The sequence below is a fragment of the Macaca thibetana genome, chromosome 13 (assembly GCF_024542745.1).
Source record: "Macaca thibetana thibetana isolate TM-01 chromosome 13, ASM2454274v1, whole genome shotgun sequence".
NCBI classification, from domain to species: Eukaryota; Metazoa; Chordata; class Mammalia; order Primates; family Cercopithecidae; genus Macaca; species Macaca thibetana.
The window spans coordinates 52,260,986-52,284,409 of NC_065590.1; the positions used below are offsets into that span (position 1 = coordinate 52,260,986).

The 23,424-nt window shown below is 43.0% G+C and overlaps 1 protein-coding gene across 6 annotated transcripts in view; it reads right to left on the reverse strand.

Annotated features, from left to right (window-relative positions):
- Nucleotides 1–17,725: 17,725 nt before the first annotated feature.
- Nucleotides 17,726–23,424, reverse strand: part of SPTBN1 (spectrin beta, non-erythrocytic 1) — a 213,406-nt gene continuing 207,707 nt past the window's right edge. For all 6 annotated transcript variants that reach the window (XM_050753709.1, XM_050753710.1, XM_050753714.1 and 3 more), the window contains 4 exons: nt 22,745–22,983; nt 21,341–21,514; nt 19,767–19,809; nt 17,726–19,056 (listed from right to left, as the gene is read on the reverse strand). In XM_050753709.1, the coding sequence (XP_050609666.1) occupies nt 18,838–19,056; nt 19,767–19,809; nt 21,341–21,514; nt 22,745–22,983 (675 nt within the window). In that variant the 3' untranslated portion in view covers nt 17,726–18,837. The remainder of the gene's footprint in view (nt 19,057–19,766; nt 19,810–21,340; nt 21,515–22,744; nt 22,984–23,424) is intronic.

The following is a 23,424-nucleotide window of genomic DNA, read 5'->3' on the forward strand; positions in this document are numbered from 1 at the left end:
TCACCCCAGCGCAGCCTTGTCCTCACTGACATGTCTACCAAGCAGCCTGGCTGGCTGGTGTTCCAGGCACTGCATGTCATATTTCTGAAAATGCTGACAGATTGTTTCACAGAATATTGTCGTAATATCGTGTTACTGAATCTTGAGTTGCCTTCATGGTAGCACATTTTTGCAGGGATTGGTCTTATCCTCTTAGGTATCTATGACTATGTTTATGTTTAATCCCTGAAATTGAGGATTCAATATTTCTGAATGATAATTAACATCTATAGATTTTGATGCAGTTTTAATAATCAAATCAATAATTCTAACAACTTATTTATTAAATGCATTAATGAGATGCACATTCTTTTTATTAAAATAAAAATGTGTATTTTTTTTTTTAAATTTTCTTTTTTGAGACAGAGTCTCACTTGGTGTGCCGAGGCTGGAGTGCAGTGGCGTGATCTCAGCTCACTGCTACCTCTGCCTTCCGGGTTCAAGCAATTCTCCTGCCTCAGCCTCCTGAGTAGCTGGGACTACAGGCGCCTGTCACCACGCCTGGCTAATTTTTGCAGTTTTAGTAGAGATGGGGTTTCACCATATTGGCCAGGCTGGTCTCAAACTCCTGACCTTGTGATCCACCCACCTCAGCCTCCCGAAGTGCTGGGATTACAGGTGTGAGCCACCGTGCCCAGCCTAAAATAAAAATTTATTAAATGTAATTATGAAACTTTAGAAGACTTTAAAGAAAAAAATCAGCTATAGGAAAAGTATGAACATTAACAGCGACCTGGGTAAATAAACTGTAGGATAGCTACACAGTGGAGTTTTTTTATTTACCAGGCTGTCAGTTAGTCTCTAGATATATACCTGTTTTCTACCATATAGTAGGACTCCAACAAATGTTGAATGAATAACTTGTAAATATCTTATGTGTGTGTACCTCTGAAATGATTTAAAAACTCTAAATGAAACCAATTTAAATTCATATATACTTCAACATATTAATGTTAATGAAAAAATGTTTTATATAACTATAAAAAATGAGCAAGCCAATATGAAAAGAGCTCCTGGATATATTATTATGTCAAAAAAGCAAATTTCAGAATGATGTTTTTGGTATGCTACCTTCAGGCTAAAAGGAGGAAAATCTATATTTGTATTTGCATAGATCCATAATATTTTAAAATCTAAGCACAGGGTTGGGAAACTGGCACTTGGGGAATAAACACAAAAAGGAGACTTTCCACTATACACTTTTTATGCTTTCTGATTTTTAAACCATGGGAATATACTACCATTCAAAATACAATTTAATAAGCAAAATTTGAATCTATTTATGTTTTGTGTTTACACTTATTTTGCAACTAATGAAGATGAACATTTTTTCATTTATGTGTTGACCAGTTTACTTCTTCCCTAAGAATGTTTGCCCATATTGACATCTTAGAGGCTTTGCTTTTTAAATAAAAAAATCAGCAAATGTTAAATCTTCTCCACCCTTTACAGTAGAAGCTTTTAAAAATTGTTAATATTGATTTTGTGTTTTTTATTGCACAGTGGTTTTTGGGCAAGTTGTTATTTTTTTTTTTTTTTTGAGACGGAGTCTCGCTCTGTCGCCCAGGCTGGAGTGCAGTGGCGCGATCTCGGCTCACTGCAAGCTCCGCCTCCCGGGTTCACGCCATTCTCCTGCCTCAGCCTCCCGAGTAGCTGGGACTACAGGCGCCCACAACCGCGCCCGGCTAATTTTTTGTATTTTTAGTAGAGACGGGGTTTCACTGTGGTCTCGATCTCCTGACCTTGTGATCCGCCCGCCTCGGCCTCCCAAAGTGCTGGGATTACAGGAGTGAGCCACCGCGCCCGGCCGGCAACTTGTTATTTTGATGTAATTTTAAACTTAGACTAGTACAAGGAACTCCTGTGTATCCTTCATCCCGATTTAACAATTATTCATATTTTTTCTTAATTGCTTTATCATTCTCTTTATGAATATTTATTCCAGATCATTTGACAGTACATTGGAGATATCATGCCCTTTTGCCACTAAATATAAGTGTCTTTTTCTGAGATGGACATTCCTCTGCATAAGAATATTTTTATGTTCTTATGTAAATTTCTGATGTAAAATCAGAAATTTAACATTAATATGAACCTATTATGTAATCTATAGTCCATATTCAAATGTTGTCATTGTCTCAGTAACGTCCTTTATGGCTGTTTCTTTTTCTCGGCCCAGGATCCATTCCGGAATCACACATTGCATTTAGTTATGCCTCCTTTCATCTGGAACAGTTCTTCCATCAGTTTTTGCCTTTCCTGACCTTGACATTTTTAAATAAAGACCAGTTAGTTTGGAGGATATTCTTTATTTGACTTTATCTGATACTTCCTCTTGATTAGATTAAGGCCATGCATTTTTGGCAAAAATATCACAGAAATGAAAATGTGTCCCTCTAGGTGTATCATTATCAGGAAGCATATGAAATTGGTTTGCCCCTGTAGTGGTGACGCTAATCTTGGTGACTGGTTAAGGTGGGGCACTCCACTATTCTTCAGAATAAAGTTACTACTTTCACCTTTGTCGTTAATAATCAATACCTGGAAAGAGTGTGTAATACTCTCAATACCTTTGAGAGTGTGTAAATATACAGTTTATCATGAAACTCTCACCCCCTGTTTTGGGCAACATTGATGATTTTCTAATTTGATCATTTCTTCTATGTTTTATTGTTGAATTTCTATCACAATATAAGGAAAGAGCTTTCCCTTCTTTATTTATTCATTTATTTGTATCTGTATGAACTCATGGAACGTCGTTTTATTCAACGACGTTTTATTCACTGCCACCGAAATGTTAAACCTTATTTAGCGAGTAGGATTGCCTGTAATTTTCAACCCACATCTTGATGGCACTCATTTGGACTGAAAACTTCCATTGGGCTAATTAACAGAGCCTCTCTTGCTAATCAGGGATAAAGAGAACTCAGTAGCCTCATGAACCTGGAGTGTATATTTCTGAATTAGGAAAATTAAATACTCACAGAGTGTAGATTAAAGCAAACACACATATTTATATCACAGTACCTATGCTGAAGAATTTAAAGTACATGTACATTACAGAACACATAACTTAAGTGGTTAAACATGATACATCAACAGAACAAAAAGTGAGGTAACGATAAGAAAAAATGTACCCCCACTTGGAGCTAAATTATGGTTTCCACTTCCTGTCCCCATTTTCTCATTCCACACCGAGGCAATAGAGTGGTTTATCTGACGGGAAAGGGCAAGCCCAGCTCAGCCCCTTCCCATTTTGCTCATGGAAACCCAGCTTGCCTGCATGGAGCTCATGTTCTCTGCTCTTGGCCAAGCTATAGGCTTAATAACAAATGTCCTGCCCTCATCAGAGGAGACCTGAGATGGTCCAGTACCTTCTATAACTGGGCAAGTATATCTATCATATGCTCAGCTTCAGATATAAGCACGAAGCTACCTCCTACAACCTAACCTTCACCTGTAATAAAGTTGATATTTTGGCCTTCATCCACATACCTCTTATTTCTCAGTCGGTTCAGAACATGAGAGAAAATGATAACAATACAATTCTCCAAAAATAAAATGAAAACATTATAAAAAGTCTCCAGGTATGAATACAAACCCTACTCTGTTACAAATACTCAGGGAGAAATGAAAGTTTAAAGATTAGACCTACTTGCACATCAAGGTATAAATACAGCAAAGTCCAAATGAATTACATTTCGAATGGTCAATGATAAGGAAGTTATCAAGAGCTGCATCACTCGGTGGACTTTTCACAAGATTCTCTTTCACAATAGTAGCCATCACAATCTTCAGAATCAAAAGCTCTGTCCACCCAGTTTACAAACTCTACCAAACATATGCCCCACTACCATCGATCCCATCCCATCGCCCCTGCCAGCCACCAGCCCCTACATCTGAACGCAGATATTTATACTGGACTGAATTCTGTGTAAACAAAATAAAACTTTGAAAAACAACAGCTAAAAACCCTTGGAGTTAAAAAAAAATGGCAATAATATAATGTGTGGTGCTAGTGGAAAAAAATAGAAAAACGTTAAGAAACTAGAAATAGGACTCAAATACAGAAGAGGATGATAGAGTGAATTAATGAAATCAACAAGGACTGATTCAAATACAAATTTACTTTAGCTATTTATTCATTCAATAAATGTCTATTGAGTGCCTGCTGTGTATTAGGTTTAGGTACTCTGTGCACGAGGTACAGGGAGTTCAATGGGAACAAAATAGACATGGGCTCATCTTGTATTTTTGTTAAGAGACAAAAATAAAATAATGCTAACCGTACCAATCCCGGTGTTTAGTAAATATTAGATGCTCAATAAAAATCAGCTATTAATATTTTAATATAGGAAAAAAGGGCCGGGCACAGTGTCTCATGGCTGTAATCCCAGCACTTTGGGAGGCCAAGGCAGGTGGATCACCTGAGGTCAGGAGTTTGAGACCAGCCTGGCCAATATGGTGAAACCCCATCTCTACTAAAAATACAAAAATTAGTCAGTGTGGTGGTGTGCACCTGTAGTCCCAGTTACTCAGGAGGCTGAGACAGAAGAATTGCTTGAACCCAGGAGGCGGAGGTTGCCGTGAGCTGAGATCATGCCATTGCACTCCAGCCTGGGTGACAGAGCGAGACTCCATCTCAAGAAAAAAAAAAAAAAGGAAAAGAGGTCAAATGGAGGTTGTTCACTAAATAGTATTAGGATAACTGGCTAGAGATCAGGGAAAACAATTGGTAGAGGTTGCCCTTATACAGGACATCAAAATATATTTCAGAAGAATTTACTTAAATTTAAACATTGTATTAAAAAGCACAAAATAAATGTGTTACCAGATCTGTGAAAGTAGATTAATGTCCTCAGTTTTGAAGAAATAAAACCACAAGGAAATGAATAGACCTTAATACTGAAACATAAATTTCATACAAAAACAAAACGGCAGACTGAGGCAAATATTTCAGTTGGTGTAATTGATAAAAGGTAAAAATCTGGAGAAAACATTTCAATTTATAACCAAATCAGAATGATGCCAATAAATAAGTAGACTAAGGATGTGTCAGTGGATTGCTTCATTGTTTTTTTGTTTTTGGCAACTGTGGTAGGCAGAATAATGGTCTCCCAAAGATGTCCACATCCTAATCCCCAGAAACTACAAATATGTTTAACATTACATGGCAAAGGGGGATTAAAGTTGCTAATCAGGGCCGGGCGCGGTGGCTCAAGCCTGTAATCCCAGCACTTTGGGAGGCTGAGACGGGCTGATCATGAGGTCAGGAGATCGAGACCATCCTGGCTAACATGGTGAAACCCCGTCTCTACTAAAAAAAAATACAAAAAACTAGCCGGGCGAGCTGGCGGGCGCCTGTAGTCCCAGCTACTCGGGAGGCTGAGGCAGGAAAATGGCATAAACCCGGGAGGTGGAGCTTGCAGTGAGCTGAGATCTGGCCACTGCACTCCAGCCTGGGCGACAGAGCGAGACTCCGTCTCAAAAAAAAAAAAAAAAAAAAAAAAAAAAAAAAAAAAAAGTTGCTAATCAGCTGACCTTAAAATGGGGATTGTATTAGTCCATTTTCACACTGCTATAAAGATGCTACCCGAGACAGGGTAATTTATAAAGGAAAGAGGTTTAATTGACTCACAGTTCTGCATGGCTGGTGAGGCCTCAGAAAACTTACAGTCACGGTGGAAGGGGAAGCAGGCACCTTTTCCACAAGGCAGCAGGAGAGTGGAACAAGGAGGAACTTCCAAACACTTACAAAACCATCAGATTTCCTAAGAACTCATGACTACAGCGTGGGGGAACCACCCCCATGGTCCAACTGTCTCCCTCCCTCGACATGTGGGGATTACAAATCGAGACGAGATTTGGGTAGGGACACAGAGCCAAACTGTATCAGGGAGAGTAACCTGGATTATGCAGGTGGGCCCAATATAATCACAAGGGTCCTTGAAAGTAGATGAGGGAGGCAGAGGATGGCAACAGTGATGCAATGTGAGAAAAACTTGATCACTATTGCTGGCTTTGAAGATGGGGAAGGGGCCATGAGCCAAGGAATGTGGGCAGCTTCTAAATATTGTAAACAGCAAGGAATTGAAATTTCCTCTAGGGCATCCCAAAAGGAAAAGAGCCCTGCCGACACCTTGATTTTAACGCAGTGAGTTTTTGTGTCAGACTTCTTGCTTATGGAAGAACTGTAAGATAATAAATTTATGTTGTTTTATGCCACTAAATTTGTGGTAACTTGGTATAGCAGCAAAGGGAAATTCACACAGCCAGCTACTTGTTAAACGCTATTCCTGTGTTTGCAGAATCTGTCACCTCATGGGGCAGAACCTTCCTTCTGCAGAATATGAGGAGGTCTTTTCCCAGTTTCACTTGCAGCAAGGGCACAGATCCATGGCCGGTATCTGTCAACTGTACACCTGCACGATTTTGAATTAGAGGCTGGTCATGTGCAGAAGGGGAGCCTGGCAGAATCTGTTCTATGGCAGTGGCGGGGACAGCTGTTACTGTAGCAGCATGTTGCCATCAAAGACAGCAATTCCCACAGCAGGGTTTGTGCACAGTATGGTGTCATGGTGGGCACCCGGCAGTGTCAGAGTCCAGTGACAAGTTCCAGGAGCCTGCCCTAGGCTGGACTTTGGACATTGTTCCTGGCTGTATAAGCCCTAAGCCTGGTGCTCTTGTCCTCCTGGAGATTCTGGGAGCCTTAATAAGTTCACTTTTCTGCTAAGTTAGCCAGAGTTGGTTTTTGTGGCTTGTGATTCAGAATCCTCAGTGAATCAGATATGAATGAACAATTCAATTCACTCAAAAAGAAAGTGGTGACACATCCCTGTAGTCCCAGCTCTCAGGAGGATTGATTGAGCCGGGGAGGTCGAGGCTGCAATGAGCTGTGTCATGCCACTACACCCCAGGCTGGGTGACAGGTAAGACCCCATCTCAACAAAAAAGAAAAAAATTGAAAGAAGAAAGGAAAGGAAAGCAAGCAAGCAAGCAAGCAAGCTAGGAAGGAAGGAAAGAAGGAAGGAAGGAAAGAAAAGAAAAAAAAGAAAGAAAAAGAAAGAAAGAGAGAGAGAGAGAGGAGGGAGGGAGGGAAGGAGGAAGGAAGGAAGGAAGGAAGGAAGATGACAAACACAGGAGAAAAAGTTGACCCTAGCTAGCAGTCAAAGAAACTCAAAGCTTGAGATGCCATATGATAGTTACCAAAAACAAAAACAATCGTGTCTGTAGCATAACAATGAAAACAGGTCTTCAAATAATGTCATTTCATTCAACCTTTTTTTTTTTTTTTTTTTAAATGATGAGAAAAAAATTGATTCTCTGCCAGGGCCACTGTCTGTGTGGTTTGCATGCTCTCCCCACATCCACAGGGATTTTGCTCCAGGTGCTCTGGTTTTCTCCCACCCCTCAAAGATGTGCATGTTCGGTTCCCCAGTGTGTCTACATGGTCCTGGTGTGAGTGTGGGGTGTGTGTGAATGTGCCCTGCCATGGGACAGTGTCCTGTTCAGGGCTGGTTCTCACCTTAAGCCTTGAGCTGCTGGAATGAGCTACACCAACTGGAGACTGGAGACTCTGGCAACCTGGAGAACTGTTATTATTGAGTAAGTTATCTTACTTGCTTTTATTTATCTTTCTTAAATGTATGTATAGCTATTATTTATTTCAATGGTTAATATCAGATGTGTTTTGGGTTTTTTTTTTTTTGGAGATGGAATCTTGCTCTGTTGCCCAGGCTGGAGTGCAGTGGCACGATCATGGCTCACTGCAACCTTTGCCTCCTGGGTTCAAGTGATTCTCCTGCCTCAGCCTCCTGAATAGTTAGGACTACAGTCATGTGCCACCATGTTTGGCTAATTTTTGTATTTTTAGTAGAGACAGGGTTTCACCATGTTGGTCAGGCTGGTCTTGAACTCCTGACCTCATGATTCGCCTGCCTCGGCCTCCCAAAGTGCTGGGATTACAGGCGTGAGCGGCCGGCCTTTGGTTTTTATTTAGAAGTTTGATGTATTTGTGACTAGAAATAAACCATAGAAATATTAATTCGCTTGTGGTAAAATTGGTGTCACTTAGTTTCAGATTGCAAGAACCTATTGACAACCTTAAGTGAGGACTGACTGTACCTTTGTTTATAGCTAGTAACTAAATGGATACACTGTTTGGAAAGTATTTGGAAAGGAGTAATAGGAATATTTAGCAAAAATCTGTAAATGTGTCCTCAGCTTCTGACCTGGCAATTCTCAAGAAGCTTGGGAGGGTGTTTGGTAAGATAAACATTATTTGTGTGCTTCTGTTTGAGAAATTATTGATGTGGGCTTACAATGTGTTAAACTAGGGGTGATAAAAGTTGCATTAGGACCCCAGAAGCTTTTAGAGAGCAAAGAGATTAGAACAGATACTCAGTTTCCTGAAACGTAAAGCGACTGAAGCTGTCAGAGCGGCTGAGATCAAGGCTCTCTTTGAGGTTGGGCAAGGGAATGACTCCCCTGGGGGAGCGTTTCCACAAGGGGAAAGTGGTTAATAGATGTGTACCCTGCACCAAGGCATGTGATTAAAGGGGAATATGGTCTGTGCAGTAGCCATACCAGGGGGCAGTTTAAAACTGCTCTCAGAAAGAACTAAGAGCTTTAATTTTGGGAACACAAGCCTCTTTGGTGGGGAGTGGTGTTATTGCTAAATACCCAGCACCTGGGGAGCATTTTAATGCCTGATGCTGCATCAACCTAGTGGAAAACTACCAATAGTCCTTGAAATAAGCTCATAAAGTCTTTGTAGCAACATAGCAAAATGTTTATGATGCATACGTAAGTAAAAATTTTATGCAGAATAGGTACTTGTGATGTTTAACTATGTAGCATTTGACGCATGTGGGCCAGTGGGTTATTAGAGTTAAAACAAAAATAAGAATGCTTTTTTTTTTTTTTTTTTTTTTTGAGACAGAGTCTCTCTCTGTTGCCCAGGCAGGAGTGCAGGGGCATGATCTCAGCTTACTGTAACCTCCACCTCCCAAGTTCAAGCAATTCTCGTGCCTCAGCCACCCAAGTAGCTGAAATTACAGGCGTGCGCCACCAGTCCCAGCTAATTTTTTTTTTGGTAGAGATGGTGTTGTGCCATGTTGGCCAGGCTGGTCTCGAAATGCTGACCTCAAGTAATCTGTCCACCTTGGCCTCCCAAAGTGTTGGGATTACAGATGTGAGCCACCACACCTTGCTCAAGAATGCTTTTATCATACTGTCTTTCCTGTTTAAAATATTGCATCTCTTACCAACATGTTTCACTAAAAAAACATGAACTCACCAAATGCCTATTTAAGGAACTGAATTTTTATTTTTAAAAATAAAGTCCCCCAAGTGATGCTACTCTGGTTTCTCTGGGGAATCCCAAATGCCTGAGTTAATGGTCAGAACATCATTTGGCTGGGAAACAATCCACATAGGTGCAAACTGTCCCTGGGTGCGTGGCCCTGTGATTGGGGTGCAGCTCCCTCTCAGTCAGCACTCACTGTCTTACAAAGACTCCATCTCTGAAATCTTGAAATGCAAGGATCCTTAATCCATTTATTCCTTTGACAAACAGAAAATGAGCCCTTCTGTGTGTTCACCCTTCCCCTCTTTCCTCTTCTGAGAAATGGAGGTCTAATTGCTGGGAAAGAGCCTTGTTTTAACTGTCAGCTCCGCCCTAGTGGATGGAAGACAGGGTTAGCATGCCCTGTTTTTCATACAACAGCTGGGTTTGTAAAATGGAACTAAAGAAGGAAATGATGACCAGGCACCCAGAAATGAGCTCCTGTCTATGCTCTGCTAGAAAAAAGAGGTTGTGAGCTGAGGGACATCAGGAAAGCAGGAAGACCTGCAGGAAGAGCCGGCTGGGCACCCAAACATGGCTGTACCTCAGAAGATGCCTGTGCAGTTCAGAGCTTGGAGGAGATGGGGCCGCAGGTGCTGAGGAGGCAGTAAGAGTCAGATGCAGTGACAGTGGGGAGAGTCAGCCATCAGAGGAAAGAGGAACGATGGAAATCAGAGAACGAAGGGGCCCTGTGGCCAGTTCAGGGAGCTAGAGTGAAAATCTGACCTATCTCAGCTGCAACCCATCAGTTTCTGTAGCTTGTCTTCACATCCTTTGGCTAGAAAGCAGATGAAAGAAAACCTGTCCACAGAGGCTGTGGGCTGAGCCTCTCCTCCCCACTTTTTAAACATCAAACACTGACATAGGCTTTATGCTGAGCTGTGATTTATCTTGCCAACCTTATGAGGCTACAGAGGACCCAGCTGTTTGGAGGATCCTTCCACCCTACCTTTCCTCCTTCCTTACTTCTTTCCTTCCATCTTTTCTTCCTTCCAAATATTTATTGCGTCCCCAGCACATACTCTTTATCTGAACTTAAATTTGATCCGAAAAGGACTTCAGCATGTATTGACAGTTGAAATCTGGGCAGCTACAGATTTGTAAGGCCAGTGAATCAGGCATCAGCTATCCTCTAATTACACTGCACATGTATTTGAGCGCAAAGCTTGCACTTGCATAATTAAACTCTAGAGTCACATGGATGCTCAAGGAATCAGTGGAGAGCTGTAGCTTCAAGAACCCAGTCTTGCATGGCTGTTGAGTAGACATGACACTGGGTATCCAGTCCTTTCTCTGCAAGCCCACCACTGGGGCAATGGCTTACACACATGAGATGCCCTCCCGGCTAGCACTGGTTCCATGACCACCATTTCTCAGCATGCAGAGAAGTGCAGGAAAAGAATCTAGGTGGGGGACAGTTAGTGTAGTCTGAGAGCGTGGCCTCTGGAGAGATGTGTCAGAATTCAAATATCCAGCTACTATTTGTACAAGTACTTAACTCTTTAAGCCTTCGTTTTCTCCTTTGTACAATGAAGACATTGCCTGGTAGAATTGCTGCAAGGATTTGATGAGAACGCAACTTAAAAACTTAGCACACTGCCTGGACAACATTATAGCTGGTTACCTATTAATATTAGCAAGATAAAATCATTCTATTTGGAGAAGAACAAAGGGTGGAAACAAAACCAGTGGTTCAGAGTCCCATACCTAAATCACTGACTGATTTTTTTCAATCAGTTGTCCTGACATGATCAGATCCAGCGTGAGCTCCTGGCTTCTCTCCCTTTTCCTATGCGGTGTGTTCATACTCACACATTCACTTGTTACACAGTGTAGGATGCCACTGAGATCCTGAACACACACCTCCTTCTCAGCTCAAGATATCAAGGCAGCTGAATGGAGATGAGGCAGGGGGAAGGTCAGTCCTGGGGTCAGCCAGACCATGTTAAAGCTTCAGAGCACTGTGGTCTTGGTTCTACCAGCTCTGGCTCAGCTCAGTCTTCTCTTCTCTGGGGTGACAGTTCAGGTTGTGGGTCTAACAACACCTCGGTAGTAAGTCTTTACCTCACAGGGTCATTGTGAAGGTTGGAATGAGTTAACATGGGGAAAGTGCTAAGGGCAGTACCTGATGCATACAGTAGGCACCTGGCCAAATGCTGGCTGTGTCAGAGCCAGGGCAGAAACGGTGTTCCTCTTGGTTCTGCGCCAAGTGCTACAAGGACAGCCTCCACTAGTCCCAGTGCCCGATGATCTGAGACACGAGGGGGTCATCAGGTTATGTTCTGGCCACAGCGCTGCTCCCCCTCCTTCCCCGCTTCCTGAGGCAACTGTGATAGAGAAATGATGGAAATCCTGTGTCACAACTGAAAAGAGAACATAAGGATGGGTTCATCTTTGCAAACTGTTCGGCTATGGAATTTAAATTCTTTCCCCACCTGAGGAAAGTCAGACATTCTGCCTTCTCTCCTCTTCCAAACACCAGTGGCGCCCTCTTCCTTCAAACCCTCATGCGAGTAAATGACTTCCCCGGGACCCGGGCTCAGTGTCCCCAGCTCAGTCACCCTCCTATCTACAGCAAAACTCTCAGGCACATGGGACACCCCTGGCTTTTGGGTCATTAGTTCTCTGTCAGAGCTGGCGACTTTGTAAATAATAGGGTGCTGGGTGATGAGGGAGCTGCACCCCCACCACGGGGCCAGGCAGCAGGGACAGTGTGCACCACACAGATCGTTTCCCAGCCAAATGATGTTCTGACTCCTCAAAGAAACAGAATGAGAGACTTTTGGAGGGCCTTATTTCAAAAGAAAATATTTCTTAGACTGACATTTGGTTAATTTGTAAATTTACGGCATTCCCACCTCAGCTCCTGTTGCTGATGAGCTGTGCCAGTGTCTGAAGTAATCCCCCAGTGCCTGCTGGAGAAGGGAGCTCGGGAGGTGGTAGCAAGGAGAACTAGATCCCTAGAGTCCTTCCTGCTTGTTAACCTACATTTGCTCTCTGAAGCCAGGTGTGCCCCAACTGAAGCACCTCGGAGGGAAAACACGGAGGTGGGCAGGGGTGGGGGCGGGTATCAACATCTGCAAAGTCAGGGGCAGCCTTGAACACATGAGCAAATATGCTTTAAAATAGAGGCTCCTGCCTGACAGAATACCATGGGAGAGAAGGAACCAATTTATGGAGTGTGGCGTTCGTCAGCTCATTTAATCTCTTCTAAAGACCAAGTCTCAGATGAAGCAGACGAAGAGGAGTCTAACAATTGTAAGCTCCACAAGGGCTGCTTCCCAGCATGGCTGGTGCGTGGTGCGTGCTTTGCAGAGGGGATAAGGGAATGCTTGTCACGAGGCTGGGAGGTGAAGGACCACCATTCAGTCTGGCCTCAGAGCCTACCTTCTTTCCCCAGAAGAGCAGAGGCTGAGCAAGCTGGATGAAGTAATCCAATCACGTGTCCCCAGGAAAGACAAGAGTCCTCAAATCCAAGTGGGAAGATGACAGACCTGTGTAACAGATGGCAGCAGGAGAGGGCCCCGTATGCACACCTGCGAGCACTGGTTTAGAAATGCACGCTCCTTACGGCCATTATTATTATATTTCTGAGACGGAGTCTCACTCTGCCCAGGCTGGAGTGCAACGGCGTGATCTCGGCTCACTGCAACCTCCGCCTCCTGAGTTCAAGCAATTCTCCTGCTTCAGCCTCCCGAGAAACTGGATTACAGGCGCCAGCCACCACGCCCAGCTAATTTTGTTGTATTTTTAGTAGAGATGGGGTTTCACCATATTGGCCAGGCTGGTCTCAAACTCCTGACCTTGTGATCCGCCCGCCTCGGCCTCCCAAAGTGTTGGGATTACAGGCGTGAGCCACCACGCCTGGCCACGGCCATTTTAGTTAGGGCTGTGGACATTCCCCTAAGATGGAAGATTAAAACCTTGAGCGACTCTTTCCTTCCGGGAAAAAAAAAAAGCGAAACAAAAACAAAAACAACAACAACAAAAAAACAACAACCTTGATGAACAGGAACACTGGAAATAATTCACTATGACTGAGAAACTAAAATGATGACAGAAAACGAAGCAGATTGCCCAGGAGAAATGTTGTGAGCCAAGACTCGGCCTCAGCTACACTGGAGAAAACTCCCAGGTTCCCGCCCAACGCCCAGACTCCAGAACACAGGATGCCCCGCCCTGTGGAAAAAGTCCCTGGGGGCTTATGTAAGGGAAATTCCCCTTCCCTTTAAAGAACCAGTTTCAGGAAACACCACTAACGTCCTGCCTTCCTGATTTCCACTCCCGGACACAATGGGTCTCCACCGTGTGATAAATCTCCGAAAAGACAAGTCAAGGCCAAGTGGAAACTTGCGCAAGCCACACGCCCCTGGGGGCCCCAACATGGCGGCCCTCCAGGATGTCTGTGCTGGGGCAAGAACGCACAGAGCCCGGGCTCACCACGGGGAAGCCACAGGCCTTGTGGGTGCCGGGTAAGGGAGTGAAGGGTAGGAAGCTCCTGCCAGCTTCTCTGAGTTTCAATTACATAGTCCTATGCCTATGTGTCCTCTTCCTGCTGTGACTCGGCCCTTACCATAAGAAAAACAAACCCTGATAGGTTACACCAGGTTGAAAGGAACACTGAATCCCAGGTCGGGCAACTAACGCCAGGGGCCATAGGAAACCCCGGCCATCCCTGAGGAAGCAGGTCTTCCAAGCTCCCTTGCAGAGAAGAGTCAAAATGAGGCATTACCTTGGAAAAACTTGAATTCTACCAAATAATTTTACCCACTATCACTCACTCTCCCAAATCAGCCCAGTTCACGAGTATGAGGGGTTGGTGAAGCTTCTTCAAAACTTGAGTGAAAATGCCCTGAACCGCATGGAAGAGAAGTGTCAGCTACTCACACATCGTCATCCCTAACTTACATGAAAGGGAATGAGCAGGACCTTTCACTTGTTTTCTGAAATCCTGCTTTTAAGGCTGACCTTTCACTTTCACACACACACCATTCAAAGCTCAAATAGGATATACCATTCTTTCTCACAGGCAGGCCAGTTGAATTTTCCAAGTTGAAAAACTCGTTTTTCTAGGGTGGGCTGTGTTCTTTAAGTTGGGTCTAAACCTTGAAAAACTTTGAAGCTCACATTTATTTCTCCCCGAGGGAAATTTTTATTCACTTCTGAAAAGTAACGAAAGAGCACTTCACTTTAAGTGCTTGATCCAGAAAACTGGGAGGTGGGTTCAAGAAAGAAACACACACACATACACACTGCACTCCAAGGGAACCAGCTTCAACCCAAATGGGAGACATTGACATAACTGGTTAAATATATGATGATTTGTAGAAGACTGAATGAGGGCTCAGAAGCAGAGAGTAAGCGTTATTTGCTCAGGCACTGCAGATGCGGTGAAACTACCTAAAAATGGGGCTGAAGGGGAGAATGGAAAGACCATGTACAATAAATGTTTTTCAAAATTGTTCTCGGCACTCCTGGGTATTTCTTTATTCCAGAGAAATAAAGATTTATGTTCATAGGAAACCCCAAACATAAATGTTTAATATAGTTCTACTCACAATAGTCCCAAACTGGAAACAACCCAGATGTCCTTGAGTAAGTGAATGGCTAAAAAACTGTAGTACATCCATACCATAGAATATTATTCAGCAACAAAAAGGAATGCAGTGTTGATATACACAATATTACTTGGATAAATCTTCAGAGAATTACGTCAGAGAAAAAAGTCAATCTGAAAGGTTACATCCTATGTGATTCCATTTATACAACATTCTTGAAATAACACATTTCAGTGGATCCCCAAAACCCAGCACATTGTAGGTGCTCAATAAATATTTGTTGGGGGAAGAAAACGACGTTTCCAGCAATAAAGAACAGATTGGTGGCTGCCAGAGGTTGGGGAAGGAGTGGAGGTGGGAAAGTGGGTGTGGTTATAGAAGGGCAACAGGAGGTATCCTTGTGGTGGTGGAAATGTTCTGTATCTTGACTCAATATTCTGTATGTGATATTATACTATAGTGTTGCGAGCTACCACTGGGGGAAACTGCATAAAGAGCACTGTATTATTTCTTACAACTGCATGTCAGTATACAAGCATTGCAAAATGAGAGTTTAAAAGGAAAAAAACCTGTTCTCAGTAATTATATTGGTGGTGGTAGTATTAGTATTGCTATGCTGAACTTTTATAACATAGAATAAAGCAAATGAATAATTTAAAAATATTCTAGTGGAAAATGAAATATTTCACCATGATCTTCAATAGAGAGAAGTCTCTATTGAGCTTTGATGGAAAGAAGTCTTTTTTCTTCTTTGTTAAAACATGTTTTTGTGTTATGGGCCATGTTTAGAAAGGTCGATTCAAAATTATAAAATATATTCACCAAAAAACAAAGAGGAATTCACCTGAACAAAACTCAAATATATTTAAGCCCATAAATTCATATTTAAAAAATTGTTCATCTTTGGAGGACAGGAACCAACTCATAAATAATGCTGATTATAGGAAAGTAATGCAAATAATGGGAAAGACTCCAGCATTGATCCTGCCTTTTCTATATGGACTGTACCACTACATGAAGGGAAATATGTATTTATAAAAGAATTCCGACTGATAAAACAATATCCAGGGGAACTAACATAGGATCCCCAAGCAATTCTAACAGCTCCAGGAACTCGGTGAGATGACAATGTGCCCATCACCCAGTCTGATACGTTGTTTCATCTACCCAAGATGCCACGAATTGTAAGCAGCACCATCACTCTCCATACACCCAACCCCCCCCCGAAAAAAAACCAAAAAAACACAGGCAGTTCAAGCACAGCACAATCCTGAAGTGCCATCAGAAGATGCATCCCAACTTGAGATGCTCAAGTAGGACAAAAAGTGGCCTTGATTCAAGTGACAATGCCATTTCACATCCTAAGCCTTATTTTCACTAATTCTCTTCAGATTTATTAAGGGGCCAAAATCAGGGTAAAATAGCAGAGCATTATGGCAATAAGAAATGTGCAAAAACCTCAAAAAATATGACAGTGAAAGAATGAAAAAAAAAAAAACCCCAAAAACTATTATTTACCCTGCCAGGCTTGAAGCTCATGACCCTGTGTGGCCTATAACTTCTGATGGTGAACACGTCTTGATTGGGGTCTTCTGACACTCTTCTCCTTTTGCTGCCCATCATCTTCCACATTCAGGCCTCAGTGGATCCTTATCAAGTGCAAGAAGAGAGAGCAAATACCACGAAAGCCCGGATTCGTAACTAGAGATCTGCGAACTGTTGAAATTATGTGCACGATGTTCAACATCTATGTATTTCTTACGGGATTCCAGGATTGCTGGTGTGAACTTTTTGCCATCTGCACAGCTTTGTCAAGAGTACAAGACTGTAATCAATCACAATTGTTTCCAAGATACGTTGCCTTAACTAAACATTTTGATCTGTTGAGAATGGAAGAACTTGATTCCAACCCTGAGCATGGCAAGGGCAAAGGACTGTCGTGGGAAACGGGAGAAGGTGAGGTCTCAGTTTGCCTAGAGGTAAGAGAGTTAAGAGAAAGCTTTGATGACACTGAGCTGTGGAGCCCAGGGTTGATGCCACCTTAGGCATGGTCTTTGTGGAATAACTTACTGGACATCCATAATACTAGCATCCATTGCTGCTAGTTTATGCAAGCGGCATGGAGTCAGCATATCCAGATAACCCAGGAAAAGTATGTCACTTGTAAATAACCCACGACTCTATGCTGAAGTCACAAACTATGGCCCATGGGCCAGACCTGATCTGTTGCCTGTTACTTTTTTTTTCCTTTTTGGTCTGATCTGTATAAAGTAGACTTTACATTTTGAAATCATTACAAAAAAATCAAAATATTATATGGCATGTGAAAGTTATAGGAAATTCAAATTTGTGTCCCTAAATAATTTTACTGGAACATAGCCATGCCCAGGCGTTCACATACTGTCAATGACTGCCTTTGTATTACACAACAGCCGAGTTTGAGCAACAGAGATAGTTACGGCCTACAAAGCCTAAAATATTTACTATCTCCGTCCCTTTACAGAACAAATTTGCCAACCCCTATCTCAGAGCTCACATTTCACAAGTGCTCTGGTAACTTTTTCATAAATAAAAGATAAAGCCTGAATGTGTAACTACAAAACAGTCACATTTATTACTGTTTGCTGTAGTTTTCAAAGCTTGTGCACCAGACATGCATAAAAAATGCAAAAGTGAGCCCAGACTGGTTATAAAATGTTTCCTGTTTGTCATTTCTCCCTTTGCAGTTTCCCTACTGGGCTTGCACACGCAGCAGAGGAAGAACAACACTTAGTCACCGTGCTAGATTTAAAAGCATTTAATGACATAGCATATATTTAACAGATAGGGCAAAAGTTGAGAGGTACAGGTCGTACGACTGAGCACCAGGCCTGAGCGACCACCTCCCTGTTCAGGCCCAGCCTCTGGAGTTCATTCCTATCAATGTCATTTTGATTGTGCAGTAAGATGAAAATTTGTCATTACAATAGTTACAGTGACAGAGAAATGCACACTATGTATCAAATAGCAAGGAAATGAAGCAAATTATAACACAGTGTGGCAACGCACGAGCAAGTAACCATTAAAGTAACATTACTTTGTCCAGTAAATGCTTCAGTTCCACCACTTGTACACTTACCAATGATTTAAAGGGTTTATTATACATCTAGTTTTATTATACTTTGTACTAGAATTATCTCAAACATACAATATAATGTATTTCAGCAAAAAAAAAAAAAAAAAAAATTGAAATTACAGATTATTTAAAACAGTATCAGTTTTCTATTCCTTCTTGTATACTGACATTCTTAACCGTCATAGCAGTTGATGCAGAAAAGCCGCATGTCATGTGTTAGTAAGTGATGCCAGATACAAATGGTTTGGTCTGTAGAGTTAATGTGGAGCTGCACTGTGGCTGCAGCAAGATCATAATATGTGATCTGTTTAATAAAGGTTAGCCCCATCTTGGGCACTTCTAATAGTCAAGACTCAGGGTAACCACCGGAAGTAAATGGAGAGAGAATGGTGTCAGGATATTGGTACATTTTGTCTCTGGTAAGCACAGGAAATATTGATTAAGCACCGCTGCCTTGCATACCAACAGCACTAGAGGCGGGTTATTTCCAACACAGCCTCACAAAATTGAGGAACAGTTTAAATACTGAGATCTAATCTATATAATTTCATTAAAAAAAATCTGGCCTTCCCTCTGCACCTCAAACTTTTGTAACTTGGAGATAAAGTGTTTAGGTGTGTTTCCCCCACCCCCCAGAAATGCTCTATAAATTAAAAAAAAAAAAAAAATCAACCACATTGAGGAACATTAGGCACAGAGAGTAATGTGTTGGTTCTGAGCTTGCATGCTGGAATTTCACTGAAAAGGTAAGAGAAGGGCAGGAGGTGAAGGAAAGGAGTTCATTTCTTTTTGCCAAAAAGACTGAACCGCTTCTCTTTGTCTTTCTCTTTGTCCTTTTCCCGCTTGCCGGGACTGGACTCGCTGGTGATGGTGACGACGCTGGTGGGGAGGGTCTGCGCCCGGCTGGATGCTGGCGTGCTCTGGGTGCTGGCAGACACCTCATGTTTATCAGAGGAGATGGCCGAAGAGATGGCCTGGATCCATGTGTTCATTTCCTCCTGGACAGAGGAAGGGACACAGGTAAGACTCAACTAAGAGGGCTAGGTGGGAGGGGTTCTGGCGCCAAGGCTTGGGAATGGCACACCTGGCCAACTGAGGGGTGAGCAGAGTCACTTCTGGGCACTGTCCCCAAATGCACCTCTGCCTTATCAGTACAGGAGAGGGAACCTGGTTCAGCTTCTCATGAAAATTCAGTTCTACTCATCACCTAGTAAGTGGCCCTACAAACTTGTAAGAGCTGGAAGACTGGTCTCAATCTGTGAGGTGGTCAGATCCCACCCTAGAAGGTGCTTTTTCACATTTAAGGGCATTATAGGTGTTACTTTTCCATCAATGGACCCTCTCTTTCCTTGAGGTGAGGTACACACCCATTAAACAGCTGGCTACGGGCACAGGGTGCAGCGGGGGTCCCATCATGATCCACAACCAGTCCTGGGACCACCTCACTGTGCCTCATCCCTGGGAGGGGATGAGCAAAGATTCCCTCCATCGACTTCAAGTGATCCTGCCTCGGCAAAGGGACAGCGAGATCATATTCACTGCCTTCTAGAGACAGAACCAAACACCTTCTAGTGCTGGTGACTGGAGCCCAATGATAGAAACCATCACTGATCATCATTTAGCGAAGAACATTCTGAATAAAGCCCATCATCCCACAAACACTTGCAAACTCCTAAGTACTGGAGAGAAATAACATTTAGAAACTTACATCGTCTTTGGCTTGGAAGAGGTACTCATTGCCATCATTTAGTCTGTAATTTCAAGGAAGAAAGTTAGTCACCACTTAGTTACAGAGAAATAAAAATCCCCCAACTCCCATATCCCACACAGGACAGAAGCAGACCACAGGAGTCAAAACAGAAGCGTCAACCTGCATATGTCACCAACAAGCCTGGGGACCTGCCCAGGCCCAGCAAGGGACCCCTGGAGATCAAGAAGCCATAAAATCGCACCAATGATACACACGGGGAGCCTGTGCTTCAATCAAATGGAAGGATTTAAAAAAAACCCAAACATAACATTTGGCTTTATTGTGAAAAAACTCACTTGTGGATGCCTGATCACTTACTGGTCTAAACTGAATTCAGGAGAAAGCTTTTGAACACAACGAGCCCTTTTGACATTCTGCTACTGAGCTTGTATCCCCTACATTCACATGTTCCAGAGTCTCAGAATAGGCAAACAGAAAATGTCTCTTCAACTTTTCTTCTACTGTATGTCTTAGAATTAAGAAGCCCTATTAGTGTGACACTGGGAGCTCCCTAGGCTTGGAGGGGTCACAGGTTCACTCTGTGGCTGCGGAGAGTAAGAGGGTACTGTTGAGTAGCAGAGGGTAGCTACCGTTCACTAATATCCCAGTTCTCTGAAGCTGCATGAAGGGAGTACAAAGGGGAAAGCAGCCAAAGAGCCAAGCTGCCGGTGCATTGTCTTACAAAATGTAAAGTGTTCCAGGACCCAAAGAGCCTGCCTGTACTGCGCAGCAGCAGAGCTCAATAAATCAAATCATTTGACACTCTCTCCTCTGCAGCCCTTGGCCTAGTCCAACTGGCATGAAACATACAAATAAATGAAGACCAAAGCTTTTCAGATCCCAAAGCAACAGTGCAAATCAGTAAACAAGCATCCTAACCACTAAAATGTTTATTTTTTACATTTTTAAAAGATAAAATAATTATTCTGCCTACTTCCAAGTGTGAGGAGAAATTCTGAGATTAGCCCCACTCTGTAGGGAGGTACATGTATCCTACAGGGTAGAGATATTTGGAACTAGATGGTTCTGAGGCAGCTGGAGCATCTACTGGGAGAGTCAGGGGAGGACAGGGTCCCAGGCCCCATCCAAACATTTCCTGTTTGTCTCCATCCAGCTCCAGGATGACTCACTTGACCCATCTCCAGATAACTCATGAGCAAAGAATAGCATCTCCTGGGTCGGGATAAGCTGAAAAGATGGGGAAACTATTTTTCAAAGCCTCTCTTAAACTGTGAAATGTGACTAGCTCTCTTTAAGTCTTAGGGAACAGTAAGTGCCTGGTTATAAAATCAAAAGCTCCTTATCCTTCAATGCTCAGCTGTACTGTTAACCACAGGGAAGCTGGTGGCTGGCCACAGTTGCCAAAGAATTCAGCCTGAGACATGTGCCAAACTGGTTTTTCACTTTATTGGGGATTTAAAATGGCAGAAGAGAGAACAAACTAATCACAGCAGCTGTCTAAGAAAACCAACCTTCAGAGTGGAAGTAAATGCAAACCCACTCTGGCAGCCCTGAAGCATGGCAACTCTCACCTTAGCTTGAATACGTGTTTCTTCTTTTTGTAATCAAGGGCCACTTCGCAGACAGCTTCTTTCAAACTCACAGGGACCTCGCTGTGGTAGGGAATTCCAGAAGCAGCAGTCTTTGCATCTTTGTAGAAACCCATTTCTTGGTTATTTATGACACAATAAACATTGTGCCAGGACCTGAGCAGTTTAAAAAAAAAGGGCAGGGGAGATAAAGGCTCTACCACATTCCCCTTGAAGAACTAAACATTTCATTAACATGAAAATGATCCTCACACAACACAGTGTGATCCCGCCCAACCCTCAACCTTCCTTATTACAAGCCCTTCCTAAATTCTGCTAACACTAAACAACAGAAAAAATTTCTCCATGGAGAGTTCGGGGACAGGGCACAGGGCAGGTGTTTGAGGGCTACGTCTTCTCTTTTACTTTGGAGAAAAGCAAGTTACTCTCTTGTACTCTGAGCTCACTTTGATTGGTGTTTAGTACTCTCTGCTGTAGCGCCCTCTTATGGTCATGGGTTACAGGCCATGCTCCTTGTCTGAAATATGCCTGTCCTCCAGCAGCAGCTCCTCCAGCTGCAGGTTTATTACTTATGTGACTTGGCAACTTGACAGAAAGACAGACCCAGAGCCATCAGCACTTATGGTACCTTTGGGTGAATTAGAATAAAGTGGCTTTTCCCCTATGGTATGGCAAACTGCCCTAATATACTAATTTTAACAGAACACCGGCCTGTATTACACCAGCATGTATTAATATATAAATCCCTATGTTGTCCTCAATGCGAATGGCAGTTCTTAGATATTCTGATCGCCTTGCACAGCAAACAAACTGCACAATAAGACATGGTGGTCCCAGGTGGTTGGGTTTACTAGTTAAGCACATAGGCTTTGCAGTTTCCTATTCCAGCTTTGCCATTTACTAGGTTTCCACAGAAACTGAGCTTTATTAACCGCTCAGAGCCTCTGGTTCCCCATCTGTTAAATAAAAAAATTGGGGCTGTTGAGAGACAATGAATATATATATATAAAGGTTGATACGGAGATCAGGGCAGGGGAAATGGTGAATGGCTTTTTACAAAAAACCCACGAGGATTCCTAAATGAAATCATTCACTTAAGGTAAAGAAGACTCTTCAGTCTCAACCTAGCAAATTCCTTCTCCAGACAAACTACTAAAGCCCCGTCTAGCTACTCCCATCCAAACTCAACTCTTCCTTCTCTCAGTGAATAACCAGCATTCTACTCCTGCTTTCCAGCGTCAGCCCAAGAAGAATGCAATGTCCAGGAAGCTACCAAAGGAATAAAACTACATGAGCACATACTTCTCTTCCAATTGAAGAGTGGCCCACCTTATCCCTTCAGAGGCTGACTTCCCATCTTACTGTGGCAGGCTCTGCTGCTGTTACCTGCTTGAGGCTTTCTTATTGTGGGCCTCCCACTCGTGTTTCCGATTGAGGAAGCCTTCCATCTGGGCCGAAGGCGTCTCCTGGGTTCTGGCTGGTAAGGTGGCCGCACTCTGGGCTGGGAGGGCAGTCTTGGCTTTGCGATCAGAGGTCGGGGAGGGGATGGGGCTGGACTCTTTAGAGCTCGTTCTTTGTTCTGTAGCGCCGTTGACCATTTCACTTGTATCCACCGTTTCTGCCATCTAGGGACAGCGGAGAGGCCATTCAGCTAACTCCGTGAGCCATGGGGGTGACCACATACGCTCTACCTGACTCGCACATGTGGCTGTGTATAAATGCCTGGCAGAGATCGAGGCAGTACAGTAAAACCATTGCACACCCACAAAGCCAGCTGGACACCAAGGACATTAGAAGGTGGGGATGGATTAATACCCGCCCGTTTACAGGGAAATAAGAAAAGCGAAATGCCAGTATGAGTTTTACTGCACTCTATTCCTCTGATCAATAAATATAACTCAGATCATCTCCTCTTATGGTTACTTTAAAACAAAAAGACAACAGTAACAATCACACATATTAAATATGAAAGAGAGTGGACGTTATACAGCAGCCACCTTACGATCAAGGATGCCACCAGAAGGGCTGGAAGTTTAAGCGAAAGGGCATTCACAAACAGACCGATA